General features: G+C 48.8%; 1 protein-coding gene across 5 annotated transcripts in view; it reads left to right on the forward strand.

Annotated features, from left to right (window-relative positions):
- sei (potassium voltage-gated channel seizure) overlaps positions 1–21,988 on the forward strand; it is a 241,461-nt gene that overhangs the window by 160,199 nt on the left and 59,274 nt on the right. Inside the window, exon 1 of one of the 5 annotated variants that reach the window (XM_089544067.1) lies at positions 9,630–10,349. The exons of the other annotated variants lie outside the window; for them this stretch is intronic. Coding sequence (XP_089400193.1) covers positions 10,026–10,349 — 324 coding nt within the window. The 5' untranslated portion in view covers positions 9,630–10,025. Of the gene's footprint in view, positions 1–9,629; positions 10,350–21,988 lie in introns of those variants that run through there. 5 annotated transcript variants of the gene reach the window in all.

Consider the following 21,988-nt stretch of genomic DNA (forward strand, 5'->3'; position numbering starts at 1 on the left):
TGCCATTGGTGGGGTACTCGCGCAAGTCGCACCTTTATTATCAATGACGTAGTCTTCGTAAAGTTCGCGCTTGTGCTGATGGTTGTGTCGCCTTAGAATTTGGCATCGTCCAAGATGAGAGATGCCTTTACGGCAGCTCTCTGACACGTGCTGGGTACGCGTGCTGCCGTATTCCGTACTTATGGTAATGGCACGTTCTGTCAGGCAGTAATCGATGCAGTGTCCTGTTCGACCTACATACGACGCTCCGCAATATAGTGGCGTTCAAGAAACGACCTCTCTGTCACAAGTGGGGAATTTCTAGTGTGGCTCCTCCCATCTCGCTTCCTTTTGCTTGATGGGCCCAAAGATGTCATTGCGAATAAAGTTTACTTGGAATTCTCATTAAATGTGGTGGAGATGGGCATTCGCACTCGTAATACAGAGATGCAGTCCTTAAGGTTGTTCGTTTATCAATATTTAGATTGATTTCTTTGTTTTGATTGAGTAACGCGAGGTGCTAATAATGCACTATGATCCAATGCTAGTCTGAACCTTGCTTGATCATTTCTGTGGTATATGCGCGTGTGATGAACGGTTTCGTCCTGATGGCGTACATGAGTATTGTAGTCTGCATCTTTAAGAGCGCAGTAATATTTTGCGTTGCTTTCGCTGGCCGTAATTTTAATCCCTGTTTAGGTTGAGATATAGCTTTGGTTAGGATATCGTAATCAAAGGCGTTTTTCAACGCTATTGAATGTGGCCCATCTACAGCGAAAAAAAAATTAGAGTACTTTTAAACATAATCGCTTCTTAACAAGGATACGGGTCACTCAGATATGTTGTAAAATCATCTGGTGGTTCTGAACTCAACACCTCACCGACACAGTGTGAGGCACACGGGGGTCGGCATTGTTATGTGAACAACGCACCTGGGGCTTTGCGTTAAAAAAAAAGGAAAAAAGAAAATAACTGAAAAGAAAAAAAGCGCCTAACGTTCCTGCTATCCATTAACAATAATGTACTGCCCGTGGCTTCGCTTTACATTACGATGCCAATGGTCGTGTCTTGTGTGCAAATAGTGGTTGCGCAGTCTGTTCGTAGGTCTGGGTTTTCGCCATAGCCGCGGCGATGTGTGCGTTCGATGCAGCGTTCTGCGTCCCGCACAAGAGTTCAATACACGTTTTATCTGTTCAGTGGCTTACTTTTTTTTTTATATAGCTGTGCAAATCTTTGTTGTTTTTTTTTTCTGCTTGCGAGCCAGACCCTAATTTGTACCCTTTGTTATGTGTGGTCAGTTTACCGACCTGCAGGCCTGTGTAGCAGCGCCAAGATTACAAGAAAAAAAGAAGTGTAACAAGAGAAGGTCGTTACAAAGATAACATTCAGTAGCAACGTGAAAAGGCTGTCGCCCAAGCCCAAAACCGTGGACGCGCATGCACGCGCCCTTGCTCTGAACAGGGGTCGGCAGAGCCAGTGCTATTTTGTTTGGGAAGGCTACGCACGGCGGCAGCCGCGCTCGAGCCCGCACTTTTGCACCAGTTGTCCTTTTTTTATGCGTTTTTTTTTTCTCTTTTAACCTCGTGGGCGGGCGCTGCGATCTGTATGGACCGTTTTCCTGTCGCCTCCGGTCTCCGCTGTTCCGGCGCCGACCCTGAGTGGACAGCTGCGGTGGCATTTGTCCCGCATGACGACTGCAGGGCAGTAGGGCCTGTCTGAACTCTCCCCTACTTTCTTTCTTTCCATTAGAGCCCCCTTTGAAGTGACTGACTACCGTTATTGTGCTCCTGTACGCTGAGACTAGTTCAGTTTTGACCGGAACGCAATGTAGTGCCAGTGTCATTGTGGTTTTCCTTTCTCCAAACGTGACGCAGGGATGCAGCGTGGAATGGAGCGGCAGTACTTGTTTGCTACCCGAGAGCTGTTTTTTTTTTGTTTTTTTTTTGCAGTTGTAGTTTCGGAGACCTTAACGCAAGGCTAGTTGATCACTGGATGGGTTTTATTTTTGCCTTCCTATTACGTATACTTCATGCACGAGTGTGTTCAGATCGACGAAACCAATGTACAAAGTAAGAAATTTTCATTAACCATACGCCTTTTTTCAGGGAGTCAAAAACGATGCCCTTGACGTGTGTTTCCAGCATATTCTTGTTTCTATGTACACTGCATTTCTTGTACTAATTTAAACTTGAGTACGACTGTTCCAGCTCCCTTCCAATCAGCGTCAGCAGACTTGGTAACTCAGCGGTGCTTTTTTTTTTTTTTTTTTTACGAAAGAAGTCTTTGGAAACGGCTTTCCGTGAAGGCAGCGTGCGCACCGTTCACGCAAGCACAGTATCTCTTGAAGCATGTATGATGTGCATCCTGGGCGTCATCAAAGGTTAATTAAGAGGAAGAAAGCTCTGTCTTCTTCATCAGCCCAGTGTCGTGGTAAATGGAAGCTCAACTGTGGCGCTGGATTACGGTTTAGCAAACACTGTGCTTGATGACTGCGATGAACAAGAGAGGGTAGCATATTTACTTAGGCGCGGACTGCAATATGCCCAACAAGAGGTAACGCTGCTCTTAATTTTATTGCGCCACTGGTTCCGAGCAGTGCCAAGCTTTCTGTTTCATGAGCTGCGTCATAGTTTAGCGTTTTCTGCTTGTTAACGTTGAACTCGTGCGAGGCGGCGTTGTTATTTAAAATGCTCACCGGCCATTTACTATTCACGAAACGTTTCGTGCCTCACTTGATTATACGTTTTCTTCCCCTTGATTCTGCCCTGATGAGGTCGCAGGTTCCATACATGGCGGTTCCGGCGCTCGGCCGCGTTGTTTTTCGGCAGCGAAGTATGTTAAGCGAGGAGAAGACCTCCGGCGACGCAAACCAACGAGCTGGAAAATGCAGAGCTTCCAGCGAGCGCGTATGGTATCGTGCACTTGGTGCCGCCGGACGCAGACACAGCGGCATTTTTTTCCCCCTTTCACGCGACACCACGGGGCGCTCAAAACAAGAAGAAAACTGCAGCAGGCAGGCAGTGCCCTATTAGGATCGAGTGGCGCGAGCTCGGGGGAAACCCGTGGCTTCGACGGCACAGGGAGCCCGCCGGTTCGCTGCCCAGGAGCGCATATGGCCGAGCACGGTGTCGACGCGCTTCAGTTGCGTCTTCGGCCGAGTTTTTCCTCTTCATATTTCTTGTTTTCTTCGTTCTTTCTCTCTCTCTCTTTTTTGCTAGTGGGGCCGTTCAGCTGCCTCCCTCCGCCACCGTCGTCGTAGTACCGCCAATCGAACTAATGAGGCGACCATGCTCTGGTCACGGCCGCGCACTCAAAAATTCCGGCCCCGGTGTCCGTCTGTATAAGCGTTGGCTCGTGAGTGTATCGGCTATGGCTTTTTCTGTCTTTATGCCCCTGTTTTTCCATTTTTTTGTTCTATGTTTCGGTGTACTTCCTCGCTGTCTGTGCTTGGTGGAAGTTCGTCGACTGCTTCGCCACCCAAGTTGTTCTTGCTAGGCCACCCATAGTTTCAAATGAAATGCTGGTCACATGCGACATCTGCTGTACCGTACGAGCAAAAAAAAAAAACAATCAGAAAGGAACAGTGCGAATGACCAAGGTTGCCGAATAGTCGCGCGATCGTTCCTGCTTTCTGCCCATCTCGTGAGTCGCGGTGAGGCACTTTCGGATTGTTTGGCGCGCCGGAGTGACTAGCAGACTCGCCTTGCAGTCCAATGCGCCTTCATTACTCTAGGCGAGCGCTTGGGAAGAAAACGAAGCTGGAGATCATCTTCAGCACTTTTATGCGTGCTGTGTGTGCGCACTATGTCCCTTAAAGGAGACCCTCTAGCCAACTGCGTCGACCGATTTCCACGGCGGCGTGGTTAATTTGTGACACAGAATTATCTGCGGATTACCCTAGTGTTACAAGGCATTAAGCACTTATTAACCGGGACGTCATGGAAATCAGTCAACGCCACTGGCTGCAGAGCACCCTTTGAGGGGCATTTCCCTCTTCATGCCTGAGTTATATTCGGGGTTATATCGAACTATAGCCTCGCAACTGACTAGCCCTGAGTACTTCCGTTTCGCTTTACAGTTGCAAAAAAAAAAAATAACAACAAAAGAGAAAGAGGGGGAGAAACGAATGCTCTTGAGAGGAAGAAAGAGATGAGACGCTTTCGGAATGTCGGCGCAAAATTTTACCGGTAGAATCAAGCACGAGAAGCAAAATGTCTGCACTATAGGGCTCTGCTTGAGTACACGGAACCTGCTTAGTCCACATATTAGTTTAGTTGTATTCCATACCTCTCTCTCAGAAGAAGTTAAATTCAGAGAATTGGTTTCGTACCTATTTGTCCTCTTACGCCTTTGTAGTTGATGGGAAAGCGCGAAGCAAAATACACACCGAGAACAGTGCACATGCAGCGTAAGACAGCTCCTGAGGCCTGTTCACTTTTGCTGCCCCCCCCCCCCCCCCCCCCCCCCCAGGTGTTCTTGGCACCACCGAAGCATGGGAAATGTGCTAAGCAGGCAACCTGCTTCAATGTGTCTGTGGCGCATAGGTCGCGCTGTTCAGTCCCCAGGAGAGCGGCGCAGCGCCAGCGGTGTCCTCGTAAAAGCGTATGGACGGGCAGAAACAAAGGTGTCAAAACTGGAAACAAGCACCCTTCCCTCTCTTATTTTACGGCGAGGGGGGTTTGGAGAGCGATGAGGGGGGGGGGGGGGGGGGGCGGCTGGGTATGGTCGTTGCTCGTTAGGACGTGGTCTGCAGCCGCCATGAGTGGCGGCAGCGGTGGTAGAGGCATAGTGGGTTTTAATAAGGCGGCGCCGAGAGACCAATTCAGGCCATTAATTTTGTCCCAGGGCCTACGTGGTCGCGTCACGCTTTGTCTTGGTCCTTGACGATCGCCGGCTTTTCAGCCAGTGGTCCGACGCTCTGGACATTGGGGCCCGGCTTCTGCCCGAGAGGCCTAGAGTCGCCTCGTTTTGAATGTCTTCCATCATTCATTCATTAATTCATTGTGCAAAAATAAAACTGAGCGGGCTTTATCTTAGGGAATCGTCATCCAGAAACAATTCTAATGTTTCAGAAAGCAAGATGAAGTGCACGTAAGTCAAATGAGAAGGTATTTTATGAAATGCTAGCGTAATATACGATAGGGTGAAGTGGACGAATGCATAACTTCTATTGCACTTCACGACTAAAGTTGCTTGCCGTTTCTCGCCATGACTACCATTTTGAAGCAAACGTTGCGCGTGGTACAGCGCGACAGGTTAGGTAATGCAAAGGGCGGAATCCCGCGGAGATAAAGACGAATGTCTCAGTGTATCGATTCTTGTAAGCTTCAAAAATAAGTGAACTTCCTTCTTGCATTCTATGTTTACATAAAAAGAAATTCAGAAGAGGGCAAATACGGGCTGGTTGGTACATGTTTTACGAATTGGAAAAACAGCGCAATGAAAGACGACACAAGAGAAGGACAAAACACCAGCGCTGACTAAAAACCAAATGGTTTATTGCTACGGGTGAGGCAGCTTATAAATCAAATAACACGAGTAAAAACACAAAATAAGCATGAGAGAAAGATACCGCGCAACCACACAACTTTACTAAAAAAATTCACGTCACTGATAAAGATACGCAAGTTCCTTAGGTAGTAGATTTATCGATGGGCTTCTGATACAGGTGTTACCTAGCTTTTTGATATGGCAAGCCTCCGAAATGAGCCTTGTGGTCTCATCTTTATAACGGGCGATGATAGTGGTCCGATTGAGATGCGCTTCGCAATCTTCACACTCAGCACAGTGCACAGCAAGATGGTTTCTGCGAGACTTGTTCTCCGTATCTTTAGCATGTTCACGCAGTCTATCGTTGATGCATCGTCCCGTCTCACCGATGTAGAAACTGCCACAGGAGGTCGGGATCTTGTAAACGACACCAACACGACACTGAACAAACTTCCGCTTATGCTTCTTCTGGCAGCCTTTTTTGCTTCCATCCTCGTTAACACGTTTGCACAATAAAGGAAGAATAAAACTAGTTAGAAAACAGAAAGAAAAAGTGTGCTTGTCACACATAATTATAGAGGAATCATTCATCGAGTGCTGAAACTTTGTTGCCTTTGATGTTGGAGGGACATATACCCATGAAATAAAAGGCAAAACAAACCATATTTCCTTAGAAGGAGGATTTAAATGCTATTCGTGCTAAGTACGGCACCATGGCCTTTCAGATTCGCAAATTACTGTTCCATTGACCTATTCGCACTCTAACCAGTAGGCTGTAAGGAGTCGGTGCAGGATAGCCTATAACCAATGCTCGAAGATATTCTTGTTTTGGTTGTTTTTTCTTTTCACGGCTGATATCGCTTTCGATTTCGCGCCTGGCTGCCGAAATAAAACTCCTAGGTGCGACAACGCAGAACTCTCCAATGTTGCTGCCGGATAATTGTGCCCTGTGTACATTGGTGCGGACACAAATGAGCTGCATTTGAGGAGGACTCCAGAGCTGGGGTTTCTTGTGATGGGAGGAAAAACAACTGATTTGTTTCGCTCAACGACGAAAAGGAAAGCTTACTAACTGCCTCATTCTAACATAGTAACAACGGGCAAGGATGAAGAAAGTGAAAGGCTTTCGTACCGCGCTGGAACTAGTGTAGCAACATAGGAGCAGCGATGAACCCACTAAAGCATAAGCGCTTCACGTAAGCGGCAACTCATGCAGACAAAAAGGAAACTCAAACATGGAGGAGGGAATTCGCGTTCCCGCTCGTTCAGCAGCGGGGCACTTCGCGCAACCAATGCTTGTGTTTTACTCGACACTGTGGCTTTTATTTTTCTTCTGTTGTCGCGACGTTCACCACCGCTGCTGCTTTCTTGACAAAAATGTCAGTCGGAGAAATGTTTTAATGTGAAACGCATTAAAAGAGTCAGCGATAAACAAAAAAACTTGGCGGCTTCGGTTCGTCCCAAAAATCGCTGATTGGTCGACGTGGTGTAATGTAAAAGGAATAGACAAAACTACGTGGCCGCGCGTACTGATCAGTTTCAAGAGCGAGTTGACGGGCTAGTTGGTTCTGCATTGTGAATATACAACGCAAGGCGCAAGACTAGGTACAGAACAGAAACAGTAGAAGACACACACGGGCGATGACGATCAACAGAATTCCAGTGACCGCGAAGCCTTTCTTATGTACCGCCCCCTTCTTCGACTAAATATTGTTTGTGCGTCCGTAATAAAGTTCAGTTGATAGTCAGCACCCGTGGGCGTGTTTCACTGTTTCTGTACCTTACCTTGTGCCTTGCGCTGTATAGGCACCGTCTAGATCAGTTTCGCTGGCCGCTGCATTATGTTACCACGCCATCGCAGCGTCTTATATCCGCGTGTTAAACTGCCAGCCTCTCATGCTGAGCTTGTTGTTTACCTCAGGAAACATGCGCTTTGGATGCCATCGTCTTCATCAGTTTCCATAGACGTGCAAAGAACGCGGGTACTTTCACATGCAAGTCCTAGTTCCAACGCATAACCGATTTAGTAACAGCAAAAAAAAAAAGCAGCATGGATTTTTTTTTTTTTTTTTCAGAAAGCTTATTGCAGTCACCCTAAAGTCCCAGTCACCTGCGACTAGAGCACGTGCAGTATCAGACGGGCTGACAGCTGGCACCTAATCTTGACCGCACATCTCCAACAATGCTGGTTGCCTTGCTCAAAATTTTGCATGCGTGATGCCGTCGTGCACTTGCGACAGACTGCAGAAGCGAACGGCCGAGTCGCAAGGCTTTCCTCACGGCGTTGTCCTGTCACAGCGCAGTAACGGGGGTACCGCTGTTGTGTGGAGTGCAGAGGCCACGCTTGCCCACAGAGCAGCCAGAGGTGGAAGAAGCGGACCACGGCCGCGTATTATCGTGGGCTATACTTATTGAATCACGTAGGCAGGAGGAATCTCGAAGAAACCTACGCTGTCCAGCTCGGCAGCAGCCTAAGCCGCAAAGGATGTGGAGGCGTCTTTGCACAGCCGGTAGGAGAGGGAGACCCGTACTCCAAGCGAAAAAAGACGGCGGCGAAGAGGCACCGGCGCACAGCAGGGAAGCATACCAAGTGCTCCCTCGCTTTCCGGGCCGTCATAGCTCACCCTTGATGCAGTCCGTTACCTGCTATTCGCTGCGGGCAACCCATTTAACTACGTACAAGAGGTCTCAAGGACCTTGGCTTTGCCTCTCGTCCCCCCCCCCCCCCCCCCCTCCCTCCAGACAGGCACATATTACCAATATTTGAAGGCTGCATGGTCTGACTGACTACCAGTACACGCACTTTTTTTTCGCTCTTTGGCTGTCGCTCATTTGCTAGACAGTCGTGAATTCTCTTCTTTCCCTTGGTACAGTTGCTTGCACCTCTACCCTCTGAGGAGGGTGAGAGGTCTGTGAGTTTATTGACAGTGTGCCTTTCTTGCCAATAGCCTTACACAGTTTTTGCAGCTTAGGTTAGCGATAAGTCAGGCTTTGTAGTATTTGTGCACTTAAATGATCCACCTGATGGTTTGACCAGTGTTGCACATACAATCTGGGTTCAAGAACTGGGGCTTTGCAGTGCTCATGCAGCTTAAACCTCCAGATTTGTTTTGTTTTAGTTGCTTGGGCATTGGATCTCTTTTCTTACTGAGTCTAGCGTTACTTTTTTTTCCCTATAATGTTAGGAAAATAATTACATGATGGCTTCATTTGCTTCAGGATCTGTGCAGCATTTTGTAGACTTGATAAACGTTGTCATGACCTGTACACCTGTTGCCTCTTGTGTCAACGGCGCTATATCCGTCGACGTTAACATACAGATGTGCGTTGTTCTCACCGCGTTTACATCCTTCCGCGGACGCTGGTGGTTATATATTATTGCTCAAGCCACGGTGCGAAAGAGTTTTAAACTAACGTAAATGACTGGTGAAATGCGAGAGCAAGCGGTCAACGAACTGACTATTTGACTAAAAGGAGCCCTCGTACAATGTCTTCAGTTATCGGTCTTTATTCTGCGCACGTACCCGTTTGTTCGCAGCTTAAATGGCCCATGCCGTTGCGTCACATCACATCAGCAAGACGCCTCCACTAGCGGGCTACTGAGTCTTGGACAGCAAAACGCCTTCCAAGCGGCCGAGCAGATCACAGCGTGAAGCTTTGGGCACCGGGGCCACAAGACCGCGAAGCAGTTTGTTTCTAAGTGACGCTCTCGTGCGTCACGTGACCCGCTTTCGCCAATCGATGAGCGACGCTAAGCGACGGCCTCGCACCTACGAACTGTGGTGGAGAACTACTCGCTTTCCCGAACGGAAATGGAATCGAACATTCGCTCATCAGACAGCCGTTTGGAGAAGAATGCTCCGCCTTCACATTTTGCGACTCGACGCTGTGTACCTTTTGAGGTAGCGAAAACATCTTAAGGAACGTTCGGAGCTAATCCGTGTGAACGAGGGCGAACCATGCCCTCGATATTCGATTTCTAGTGCTCATGGCGAGCTTCCTCCTTATGGAAGGCATTATTTGAACGAAAGTATTCAATTCAATTCAATTCAGTTTATTTCTTTCCATGGAAAGAGGAGCTGAGGCAAAAGGCTGACTTGCCTGACGAAGGCCTCAGCCCCCATACACGGTTGGCAATGCAGTTGGCATTACCCCTCGTTATTCGTATTCGTTGCATAGAAACAACATGAAGCGCGCGTCGTTGAGGAGTCGGGCTTCTTGGATGACACATTTTTCAGAAATAGAGAGGTGAAGTTAATGTGGCTGCAGCTGCCTCCGGCGTTTTGATTTCCAAGAACTGCGAAGAAGACAACGAAACTCTCAAGCCTCGGAGGCGGCATAGATTAGTACGTGTAGTAGCGACGCCGTCTGGACTCCGGACCAGCGGCTCGGAATCGAACCGTACGCCGCCGGCCAGGGGTCGCCGCAGGCGCCAGTGGCGCCCGTGACGTCGCTGTGGGCGGCGTCCAATGGCGGAGCGACGCGAGCAGACGACCCGTGTCCCGCGCGTCGAGCCGGGCCCCGTGGCTGGGGAGTAGCGGGGGCCGCGCCGATGCATGGTGCTCGTGGCGCGCGTGAGGCCCGCGGCGCGCGGAGCCGGGCTCGACGCGAGTTCGCTCGCTGAGCCCCCCGCCGAGGAGGATGTGATGGAGCTGAAGCCGCTCGGCGGGGCAGCTCCCCCCCGGCCCCCGCTGCGGAGACACTCCTTCTTCAACCACGTGCCTCCGCGGCCCACGGTGGCACCGCTGAGCCCGCGAAAGAGCATCGCCACCTTCGCCACCACCTGGAACGAACGGGACGAAGACGAAGAGGGCAGCGAGCGCCAGGGCAGCCGGCGTGGACACAGTCGTCAGAACAGCATCCGGCCGGACGTGGGACAGGTGAGCCGCCCGGGGGCCGAGACTGCTGCGCGCGCTGGCCTCGTCCCTAAGGAGGAGAGTTCCCTAGGGAGTGACGTCACGGTGCGTTTCGATGACTTAGTTGACGAGAGGAGGGCGCTTTTCGCATACGGCTGCCGCTTGCAGTGCGTCCATTGTCGTAGTACGCTGCTGTCAGCCCACAAAGACGTCATTGGCCTTGCCTGATCACGCGCTGTTGACTCCCGTATTTCTCGAACAACAGCCCAATGCTGCTGCTAGTGTAATTCGTGGTTTGTGATAAAGAACATTCTTAATTGAAGAAAAAGAGAGAAAAAACTTCCCATGCAGTCCACCTAATTCTTTGTTTTGAGATTTTGCGTTTTGTTTGGGGTGTGCAGTGTTATGTTTGGGTGTCAGTTAGCGCCATCCATTCATAAGCGATGAGACACTGAGACCGCCCCTTCACTATCCGCGTCTCAAATCGCGAGAGGGGCGTTTTCTTAGGGTGGGAAAGAAATGAACTTAGGGTAGCATTTCGAATTTAGTCACTGGGCGCTGTCGCGCATACCTGTGGATATAAAAGGAACGAAGTCACTTAACTCACCACTGTAAATCGTAAAGTGCACTTCCCTAAGCATCCTTTCAGGGCGACTTGAGTTCGCCATGAAGCTATGGTCAACACTAAACCGACTGAATGAAATAAAAAAGAGCAAAATTTGGCCGTTCTGCGAATAGGTTTTAAGGTAACGGCTCAGCGGTAACTGGTGCGAAATGAAGTCTGTGGGCAAACGTCTGCGTCAATTTCCGTAGAATATAATGTATGTGCTTGTGAGAAAATTACAGCTATGGACTTGGAAAATAGATTATTTGCTTGACAGCATTTCTCTACCTGCTGTGGGTAGGCGGAGAAGCGTTTGAGGCATAAATTTTAGGGGTGTAAATAACTAAAATAAATTAGGCTTAACTGTTCCCAGAAGCGCTCGAAGCTTTCTGTATCCCGTGCTCTTCGCTGAAGGCAGCATAGAACAAGAAAGGTCCTGGCCAGCAACTTTACGGCGCAATGGTTTGGCTACACCAGGAAACGTATTAACTGCCGAGTAGGCGTTAATTATCGGAGGTAGATTCGAAAACATCCCAAAGATTGGGTCCAGTATCTTCGTGAAACAATGGCTCGAGGTCCGCCGATTACTGTTTCCCAATGACTAACCGTGAGAAGAGCGCCATCAACTCGCTGCCTAGAGAAACGCACCGCGTCGCCACTCTTCTTGGGAGCTGTGCCACTTGCAGTGGCAGAACGTGAAATCAGAGCTGCCCGCACCATCGACGTCCCTTGGCTAAGAACACGCCTGGCGCCCCGAAGCACAGTTCTGCAGAGCACCGCTTTGCTCTACGTGCGTAGGTGGTGGTCGGCGCTGCCAGTCGCTTCTGCTTTGCTCCTCGATGTCCGAGCCGCGCTGTCAACGGTGACGCGAAAAACTCAGCCCCGTCGGCACAGAAACTTAAGCGACGGAAGTTACTTGGATCGACTGTGTGTGGACTTCGGATGCTGCCCTCAGATATAACAATTCTTGCTGGTGGCGTGCCACTACAGATCTGTAGCCATTACGGCCTTGCAACCTTCCATTGTGGTGACTGATGTGGTATAGACTATTTTCAATGTATTTGTTCACAACACCTTCCTGTAATTCGGAAGAATGACCACTAATTTATTAAACTAATACCTGAATTGCAGGGGCTGTGCAGCTGGTCTCGTTTGTTTTCGGTGTGGAAACAATCCCAGCATCCTCAGCTCAGAAAGGCTGGCCCGCGCTCTGATAAGTCGAGCGATTTCTGTCCAGGCAGCCATGTAATTCCTGGAAAATTAGTGTATGAAATTATCGCCGGGATGTCACGTCATTGAGGCACGTAGTAATATTACTAAGTAGTAGTAATGCGTAGTAATTTGATAGCAGCATTACTAAGCAGCTATGCAGCAATACTGCTGGCCTCAGGTGTCCCTATGCGTATTGGGAACGTTTCCAACTTAGTTAACGCTTTCGGTTGGTAGTTTAACTAGTACTACACGTCCTTTCTTTACATAAGGAGAGTTAGAAAAACAGAGGAGAGCTGATAAATGGTAGAGCTCTCCCAGGATAGAAACTTTTAGCCGGAAAGTTAAACGGGGACGCGCTTGTTTTGTTTTCTAAATAGGAGGGTGAGGTTGTAGCGATTGTTTTGCTTATTAATGGGAGAATGTTCTTTGAACGATGACACCTATTGGCGCATCTGTGGAAGCGCTGCTGAAATTGAAATTTAATGACATGAGGATTTCAGCGGCAAAGAGCAACTGTTTGGTTTTCGGGCTTGCGGCAACGAACGCTGGTAGCTTGGCTGATTTCTTTGCCAAGGTCGCACTTTCCTCCGCTTGCCAGATTTTTTTTTTTTCTGTCGCACGTTCTTGTCGCTCTTGCCGCCATTCCTCATCTTGTAAGTGCACTTCCGACTTCTGCGCAGCGAGAGGATTTATTTGTGCTGCGGTGAATACCACTCATTTCCTCTCTCAGCAATTCTGCATTACGCAAATCACTGACAATATGAGATGTTTGCGACGACACACATATGCTGGCAGCCTTTGATATTGACTGCGCGATTGCCGCGCTGATTCCGGAATTACGAGCTTGTTCAATGCATTCCGTTAGACTAGAACGAGGAAGCTATGAGGAAAGCAACTTGAGGCCATGTTTTGTACAAATTTTAATGAAGTATTGTCTTAGTTTGCTGGCTTTGAAGATACGACTAAACAGAGCATGCAGTGCAGAACAGGCGGCAGGATTCAATGTTGAGGAAGATAAAAAATTGCGCCTCTCTCTTTCAGCACTGAAGCAACACGACGTATAAAGGTTGCTGTGTGCCAGACGCTTCAGCGTCTTTGTACTCTCTGGGCAAGATTAGCTTAGGGCATATTCAAGAAAACTTTGCGCAGATTAACACAAGACGAAGGGAGAAACACCACGCACACACAAGCGCATGTGTGTGCGCTTGAATATGTCGCTACACCAACTGGCACGACGTTCTGCTCTACTAAGATTAACTTAAGGTCGCTAACGGGCTTCCAGCTTTCCACGATCACGATCAACGTATATATAGCCTGTTCGGGTTGCTCTAATTGTTTTACACTTCTTTCGTGAATTTTTCACTCTTTGCACAGCTTTTTAGAGTTTCCTTTTTGGTGTATCTGAGGTTATGATACCCGCTGCATCGTTTTGGTTCGGGAAATCTGCTGATTTGAGCAGATCGTGCTTGGTATAAAAAATCCGTGGTAAAATATTCGCTAAACTGTTACTCTCAGCCTGGTCGCGTGGCGCGGGCTGCTGTTGAAGCCTGGTAGTTTTCATGAAGAAACAGATAGCACTGATAGAGTGCACGTGCCCAGTTAAGTATTCCTTATTCTAGGAACTTCACCAACTGTGTAATTTTCGTTTGAAAAAATGGAGCTAATCGGAATTCTATACCCTATTTCCGCTGTAGGTGGGACGCATTTTGAAAAGATTATCTCTGCCTAATGGAAACGTTGGGGCCTCGGGGTAACTATTGTTTGCACTGACCATCTCTTCCTCGCCTGCAACGTTTTGACTTTTAGCGAAGCCTAGCGCATCGAGAGGCGCAAGTTGACGCAAAGAAAAAAAAAAGCGCGCTGTTTGGTTGCTAACCAAATGCGCTTGCCGCCGCCGGCTGTGTGGAGCGCCGAGGTTGTGGCCCCTCCTGCGAGGCCACATTTTTCTCGAAAAGGCGCTCGACCGTGTCTGCCCTCGCCAAGATAAGGTTCGGGCTACTGGACCCAGGTGTCTCCCATTAGGCATATTGCGGCGTCGCGCATTCTGAGCAGGTACGCCGCTGGCTGCTTCCCTTTTTTCGTACTTCTATATATTTTCTTCTTTTTGCCCTCACTGCCCCATCTGCCTGGGCAACGTTACTGCAGCCTTTTGGGACGCCTGCTTTAAAAAGGTGGGAGAACGTTAGCGAAAGGAATCGCTTCGAGCCTTGTAAACGTGTTGGAAGCAACACTGCAGTTCTCCAACATTCCCGCGGGTGCGAGAAATGCAACCTCCCGACGCCTGTAATTGGTGCATGGAACTGTGGTTTTTGTTCCTTGGAGTTATATTTAATTGCCGGACAGTGTAACAAATTCACTGGCTGGTAGTAGTTTCTCATGCGTCACTTCGCCGAAGGATCACTGTTGGCGATGGGTGGATATTATTAGCTGAAAGTTGAATTCGCGCCCGAAGAGATCGGAGACGGAAGTTAGTAAAGTTAATGTATATGCCCTTTCATCACAAAATTACTCGCTTAAGTGAACTGCTACAGCCGAACTGAGATATTTAATTATTATTCGTAATTACGCACTCTTCAGATTTAATTCGTCTCGTATTCTCTCCCGAAGAGTAAAAGTTTGCTTCACCCCTTTCCACTATGATCTCGAACGGCTGACAGATAACTAACACTTACGGTATCCTGCATTCGCGTTACCTTTTCATTTACGCTTTCTTCAGTTGTACATACTTACTGCGCTCACTTAGGTGCAATGAGCGCAGAGCGCAAATGTGTAAAGCAACTTTTTACGACACACTATGCCCTCGATAATGAAAAAAAAAGAAACAAACTGAAATTTGTGTTTGAGGAAATGGAAGGCGCAGCAACTGCTTTACTTCCCGGTGGACACCTCAACTGCACCGTGAGGGAGGGGAGAAGGGTGGAAGTGAAATAGGAAAGAGAGAAAGAGTTGCGGTAGTGGAGGGCTCCGTAATGATTTCGACCACGTGGGGATCTTTAACGTGCACTGTTACCGCAGAGCACACGGGCGCCGTTTTGCGTTTCACAGTGAAACGCGGGATTTGTCCTTGAAAGTTGCACTTCGTAGTTATTTGAACCAAACAACATAACAGGAGAACTCGCCCTGGAGGAGGCTGCGTCGTGAGCAAGTTGAAATCGATTCGACTGCTGAGCCCGAGGACGCGACATGACACCCCGGTCGCGGCGGCGCGTCAAGATGGAAGTGAAATGCATAAGCCGTGGGTGCACTGCTCGTTGTCAGTGGACATTAAAGAACTCCAGGTGGTCGAAATTATTCCGCAGCACAATTATACGGTGCCTATTGCTGCTTTATTTTTTTACTGTCTCCTTAATCAGGTGTCCAATGAGAAGTCAGACAGTTACTGCGCCTTTGCCTTCCTATAAATGAATTTTCACTTTCGTATTCGGCAGAAGAAGAAACACGCCGTAATGACAGGAGTCACTGCGTCGTCGCAAATCAATTATTTCATTGATAATCTCATCATCAGCACCGGTATGCCAGCGTCGCCAGCGTCGGCACCGCCGCGACCCCCACCGGTATGCAGCTTGATATGTTGGCAAGTGGGGAGTCTTCTGCACGTGCTACACTGTCGGCCCAGTAGGAAAATACCATAGTTGGGGTGCGTACTTGCAAATGGGTAGCTAGTCGCCAGGCATAGGCAACGACATCGAGGATACGCTTAAGAAAAGCTCGCGTACGAAATAATTGTTTTGAACTCCCAAACCTCGTGGGCGGAGGGAACCTCGTGTGGAGTTGTTTTAGTATTTGTTCTTTCGCGTAAGCGCCTTAAGAAACCGCTTATGGAATAGCTCTTAGAGGATTCACAACTGTGGCGCGTCAAGACGCGCGGGACACGGAACATCGCGAACGAAACAACCGCAATGGACACATCAAGGGGTTTATGGTCGACTTTCGTTACTTCATCTACCTCGGCAAAGCGAAGCGCCGTTTCCTGTGGCCGGGCTGGCAGGGGTCCGAAGGGCTGCGGGGATCCCTATATCTTTGTAGCTGTACGGCTGACAACAGGATCCGATCGACCTTGTCTGCGTCGCTCTCGGCGCGGCCTTTTTTATTTTATTTGTTCTTCGCTCGGAGCGGACACCGGTGGCGGTCATAAAGTATGAAGCTCTTAAAGCGCTGCCGTCGCGGCCGTCATTTTGTCGATGGCCACGGTACCCGCTTTTTTTTTATCCTCTAGGCACACGTTTGATCAGGCTTCGCTCGTTTTGCGCACGATCTCCCCCCCCCCCCTTTTTTTTTCCTGTTTTATAACATCACGCTGTAGTTGGCTAATTAAGCAGCACATCTTGCAGTCGTGGTCAAGAAACTTTCCAGGTGAAACAGGAGCTGTATTCAAACCAAATCGAAGTAGTGGAACGTTCGCTTTCGGGATTGGGGGGTCATCCTCGGTAAAGGATGGACGTGTTCGTCGTGAGAGGCTCAGATGCCCTTGTAAAACAACGGTGCAAGGTGGGCGTTTTTTCTTTCCAGTTTTTATGATCCAGTGGTATCCACTCTCATCGTGTACTTACATCAACGGTATTGTGCGGTCGCCTATTTATAGCATGCCAGTGTTAGGGATGCTTTGTTTTATCGGGGTTTAAAGTCACAAAGTGACTCAGGCTATGAGGGACGCCGTAGTGGAGGGCTCCGGAAATTTCGACCACCTGGGGTTCTTTAACGTGCACTGACATCGCACAATACACGTTCCTCCAGAATTTCGTCTCCATCAAAATTTGACCGCCGCGGTCGGGATCGAACCCATGTTTTTATGGTCAGCAGCCGAGGGCCATAACCACTGAGCCACCGCGGCGGCCTGGTGCTAGGGATGTGTTTCTGCCGCTTGAATCGTGAAACAGGCAAGATTTCTAGTAATAACGAGAAAAGAAGGAACGCTGAAGAGCTAAAGTGGACTAAAATTTTCCTAACTTTTGTGAGAGAACACTAATGATAGAAATTTATGCATCATGCTCTTCGATATTAATTACATAAAAAATCATACATTTTTATGGAATCATGAGGATAGTTTGTGAGAACTTCATTGTAATACTTCAGGAAGCTCTCCAACGCTACCACAGGGTGCGATGCCTTTCTTTATTGCACTTCGCAAAAAACCAGTTGATATTGATCGCATGAATTCGATTCGCTGCAGCAAGTCATATATGCTCTGTTAACTCAGTTGTCGTCAGAAGTGTCAATATGTCTGCGACATTCATAGTGTTTAAAGTGTGATACTAGGATACAATTCTTGTTTTGAAAGTCTTGAAATATGTGGCGTAAAAGGAAGGTGTGCTTTCCCCATCCCCCCCTTCCTCCCCCTCCCCCCCACTTGAAACATTTATATTTCATGTGGTAGACTTGCTGAATTTCCTTGCATTCTCACGGCATACACACGCTTGCTTACTTGCTGGAACGAGCGCTATGTGCCGCGCTTTCAGACTAGACCTTACACTGGCATGTGACGGTACAAAAAGGAAAGGAGGGCATGGTTTCCGAAAATTCGATTTTTTTTCAAAGCACTGCCAGAAATAGACACCCCACTGCTATATTGCCACGAACTGTTCTGTAAATCTGTGGTCGAATCTGGCCGGCAACGGACTGTGCACTTATCTTCTGTTCGCAGGAAGACTGCGCTCTTACTATCAAGTTCTCTCTTCGCCACATGCCTGCTCGCCGATGGCCGGCGGAAGAGCGATAAACCAGGCACAAAATGCGCTGGAACTACAGCCGCCGCGCCATGCCTTTCACCTCCTGCCGACGCGCTCGCCTGCTTTGCCGCCGCGGAATCTCTCCAGTTTTAGCACAAGTTTGCTGTATAAACAGTTCTCTCAGCGAGGTGCCTGTGCCTTGCTTCCACATGTGACAATATAGCGCCGTGCCAGCCTGGATACATGACAGGAGGGACTGATAAGAGCTTCTTTGCTCCTTGAAGCGGCCTGTCCTACAGGCAATATTAATGACGTCGTCTGCGTGTCGGGACACTGGTCTCGTTTGCCGCTGTCGTGATTCTACGTGATTCAAAAGCGCAGTCGGCGCTGCAGCTGGGAACCTGATAGGAGATACACGCATTGAATGGCGTAAAAGTTGCGGCTCGAATACGCAATAATAAAAAAGAAAGTCGTCGGTTCGAAGAAGGTAGAGGGGGAGGGCAAGAATGTCACGCAACAAACAACGCGCGGAGTGGGGTAGAGGACGGCTCGGCGGCGGCATCAGGCGGCGTCCGTAAACACAGCGCGCTGGGGACGACCACCGCTACGGCGCGTGCTGCTGGGCAGCACACAGCAGAGCGTTGCCACGGCGGCGGCGGCGGCGGCAGTGGTGCGGCGCCGCTGGTCAACTGGGCCAGGGTCGGCCATCGATTCGGTCGCCCCGTGCACGGCGGACACTTTCCGGCGCGGGACGGCCCGCTTCCGTTGTCTGCGGCCGCGCCGGCACCGCGCGCGCGCGAGTGCGCGTTCGATGTCCCGCCTCTTCTCCGGCACCCATTCTCTCCTCCTCATCCTCTCCTCACGCCCGTACTCGCTCGAGCGCGCAGCAGCCCTCGCGCGAAGCGCGGGCGTCAAGGGCTGCTCGGAGAAGGCGTGCACGATGACAAATCCTGGACGGTAGGCGTTTGAGGCTACTTTAGATAACGTGCGGCACCTGCGGACACTAGCGCGAGAAAGTAAATAGAGCACGGAAGGACGCTTCATTCATTCATTCATTCATTCATTCATTCATTCATTCATTCATTCATTCATTCATTCGTTCGTTCGTTCGTTCGTTCGTTCATTCATTCATTCATTCATTCATTCATTCATTCATTCATTCATTCATTCATTCATTCATTCATTCATTCATTCATTCATTCGTTCGTTCGTTGATTCATTCATTCATTCATTCATTCATTCATTCATTCATTCGTTCATTCATTCATTCATTTACTCGCGCGCTCGTAGAACGCTCATTCATTCACTCTCTAACTCGCCCGCTCGCTTTCTTCGGTCACAATAGTCAGGTAAGAGAGCGGAGCTTCACTTCATTCTCTAGCGGCTTGTCCTGTACTTAAACAGTTGAGCTTATCTGGTGCGGCGGTCGAAAGGATACGGTTGAGAGACGTCCTATACAGTTTGATTACCGTATTAACAAGAATTTAAGCAATAGCCTGACTTCTGATTGCATTCTGCAGTGAACATGACTCACAGGCGAACGATACATTTCAGTGCCACGAGATCGCAAAGCGCCACCAAGGGAGACCAGGCTCAGCGAAAAGCCCTGATAGCGTTAGGCGACACGCTCTGATACTCGAGGAGAAAGGACAGAGACAAAGAGATATTACAGTCAATGAGATTGAAGCTAAGCTTAAACATGGTAGCCAAGGGTGCTTCTTTAATAACAGGAACAAGACAATAGAAATCTGGGTATATTTTTTCTTTCTTTGTCAGAGCTGACATTTATTCACTGCGGTCCTCAGGTTTCGTTCGTGGAGGTCTTTCTGAGTGAGCATGGGACATTCCGGCAGGCTCGTTACCCGGATTATGACGGTGCCATTGAGAATTTTTTTTCAAAACTCCATGCTCCCGAATGCACTCTTCGTAACTATCGCGAAACATCCATACAGTGGCAGCCCCTTTAGTTTGCTGTGTCCTGTCCGCTATTTACCTCTGCAGTGGAAGTGTGCACGGTTAACTGTGCGCGCATGTACCGTGTTTAGGCGACATGACCGTGACCGATCCCGGCCACGGAAACCGGTCTTCGTGACAAGCGGACAAATGAGGCTCAAAACATGGCGGCGGAACAGTCAGTTACGAAACGGTCAGTCCCACTCATCTGCACTGGAGCTGTCACTAAAGGTCGGGTGAAAGAAATGTGGACGGTCTCGATGTGCAGGCGACCCTCCGCGTTTCCCCTGCCTTTGACAAATGACTCCCGGATCTCGGAACTGAGGGCCTAATGGCGAAACACGGTGAGACTCATCCGTACGCGTATTATTCTTGGCGGATGAAGCTAAGCAGCTCCACATAGGATGTTGATAGTGAGGAACACAGCAAAATGAGAAGAAAGAGATGAAGAGGGGGAGAGAAGAAGGAGGCTTCCCTGGAATCCATGCGCGGGGGAATTTCGGGTGCACCGAGTAGCGTTCAACTACTGGAACACTACCAAGTGGGCGAAAGTGTTATTTAAGACACCCTTCCGTTGGCACAGAAGCGAAAACGTTGAATTCTATTACAGACTGAAAAAAAAGAGAATTTTAATAGAAAGTAAATGTCTGAAGTGAACGCACGGATCCCTTGCCTTATCTCCGGGAAGGAGAGGGGAGAGGGGAGAGGGGGGGGGGGGATTCCCGTTGCCATTTCGAAGCGCCGCACTTCGTTGAACGGCCTGTGCTCGGTTCCAGAAACGGGTCGCTGAACTATCTATAGAGCATAAAAGTAAGTTGTTGCTCTTTCGCAGTGGGGAAAACACACTGCAGAATAATGCCTATTGTTGCTGGAAGATGCCTGCTGTTGAAGGAGCCGAAGAACAGTGGATGAAATCAGAAAGTGATGGTTTCGGGTACCGAGCTTTGGAAGTAACCTCTGAGCAACAGGTTGCGACTGGTTTCGTATGCTCCACGGAGCCATGGGAACGAAAGCGGCTAGCTGTCTGTCCGCACCGGACAGAACTGGTGGAAGGGAAGTGAAAATTGTGATTGAAAGAATTGGACTGATTATGGGCTGGCAAAGATGGCGACTTTGCTGAAGGGTCTGTGTGACAACGCTTGCAAGAACTGGTGGCCGTGTGCCTATTTCGACTCTGATTTGTTCTTTCGGCGTCGTTCTTCAATTTGCTCTTTCGTTGTAAATAGCAAACAATGACAACGCATGGCTTGTTTCCTACGGGAACGGAAGTAAAGAAATTGGCACATCCGTAACTGCAAATCTTTTGAGCAGTTCAGTTTCTATCTGTGTGAGTAAACGCTCATCAATACGTTTTGTTTTTCACAAAGTACTTGCGTCTCTCTCCGGTATATAGATAAATGTTCACAGAAGCGAAAATATATTATCGTTTAAATTGGTTACGTTCATGTAGTTTTAGCTTATTCATTTGAGGCTTAAGATAGGTTATGGGAATGAAAGAATGAGTAAATGAATAAATGAACAGACACACGACATGCCGTCATGCAAGGCGTCGAGCTACACTGCTTAATGAAGCTCTGCTATGGTATCGGCCATTTTTTTTAACCACTCACACGCACACGAAAACGCAACGGCCCCACAGACTTCGGTGGATGCCTCGGGAGGCAGAATTAGAGCCGTGAGCGGCTGGCATACTCATAATGTGATTTCAGGTAGCGCAAGCGTACGGAGCCCACGATTCTAAAAAAAAACAGAAAATGCAAACGCGAGGTTCCAAGAGATTGCCTGCCCAGGCAAGGTTATCGTCTTCTCTAGCTTTGTGAAAATACTTCGGCCTTCTTCGTCCCTTGTTCGCCGAAGGAGAGCAGAGTCATATCAATTAGTAACTAGCTGGTCTCTTGTAACACCCGACGAAATAGTGTACTTTCTTTTACGTCCCACAAGCTCGTGTGCGCGGCTACATGGAAGTAAAGATTGCGGCACGGAAATGGCCGGTCTTCTTGAGGTTGTCTAGGGCATGCACCAGTTAGGAGCATACTTCGTCGTTCTTTTGCCGGGACGCCACTGCCTCCTGCATCCTGCAGTTGTTGCACAGTCCTTGTTTTTGAAACTAGAGTCGGCAAAAGCGATGTAAGCAGAATATAATCGAATAACTTGCTGTAGCAACAGGAAGACTTAATTTGCGTGTTTTAAAAGCGGGTGCAATGGAAATAAACAACTGCGGCCACCGA

Source organism: Amblyomma mixtum, chromosome 5, assembly GCF_055824585.1.
Source record: "Amblyomma mixtum isolate Tamu chromosome 5, ASM5582458v1, whole genome shotgun sequence".
Lineage (NCBI taxonomy): Eukaryota > Metazoa > Arthropoda > Arachnida > Ixodida > Ixodidae > Amblyomma > Amblyomma mixtum.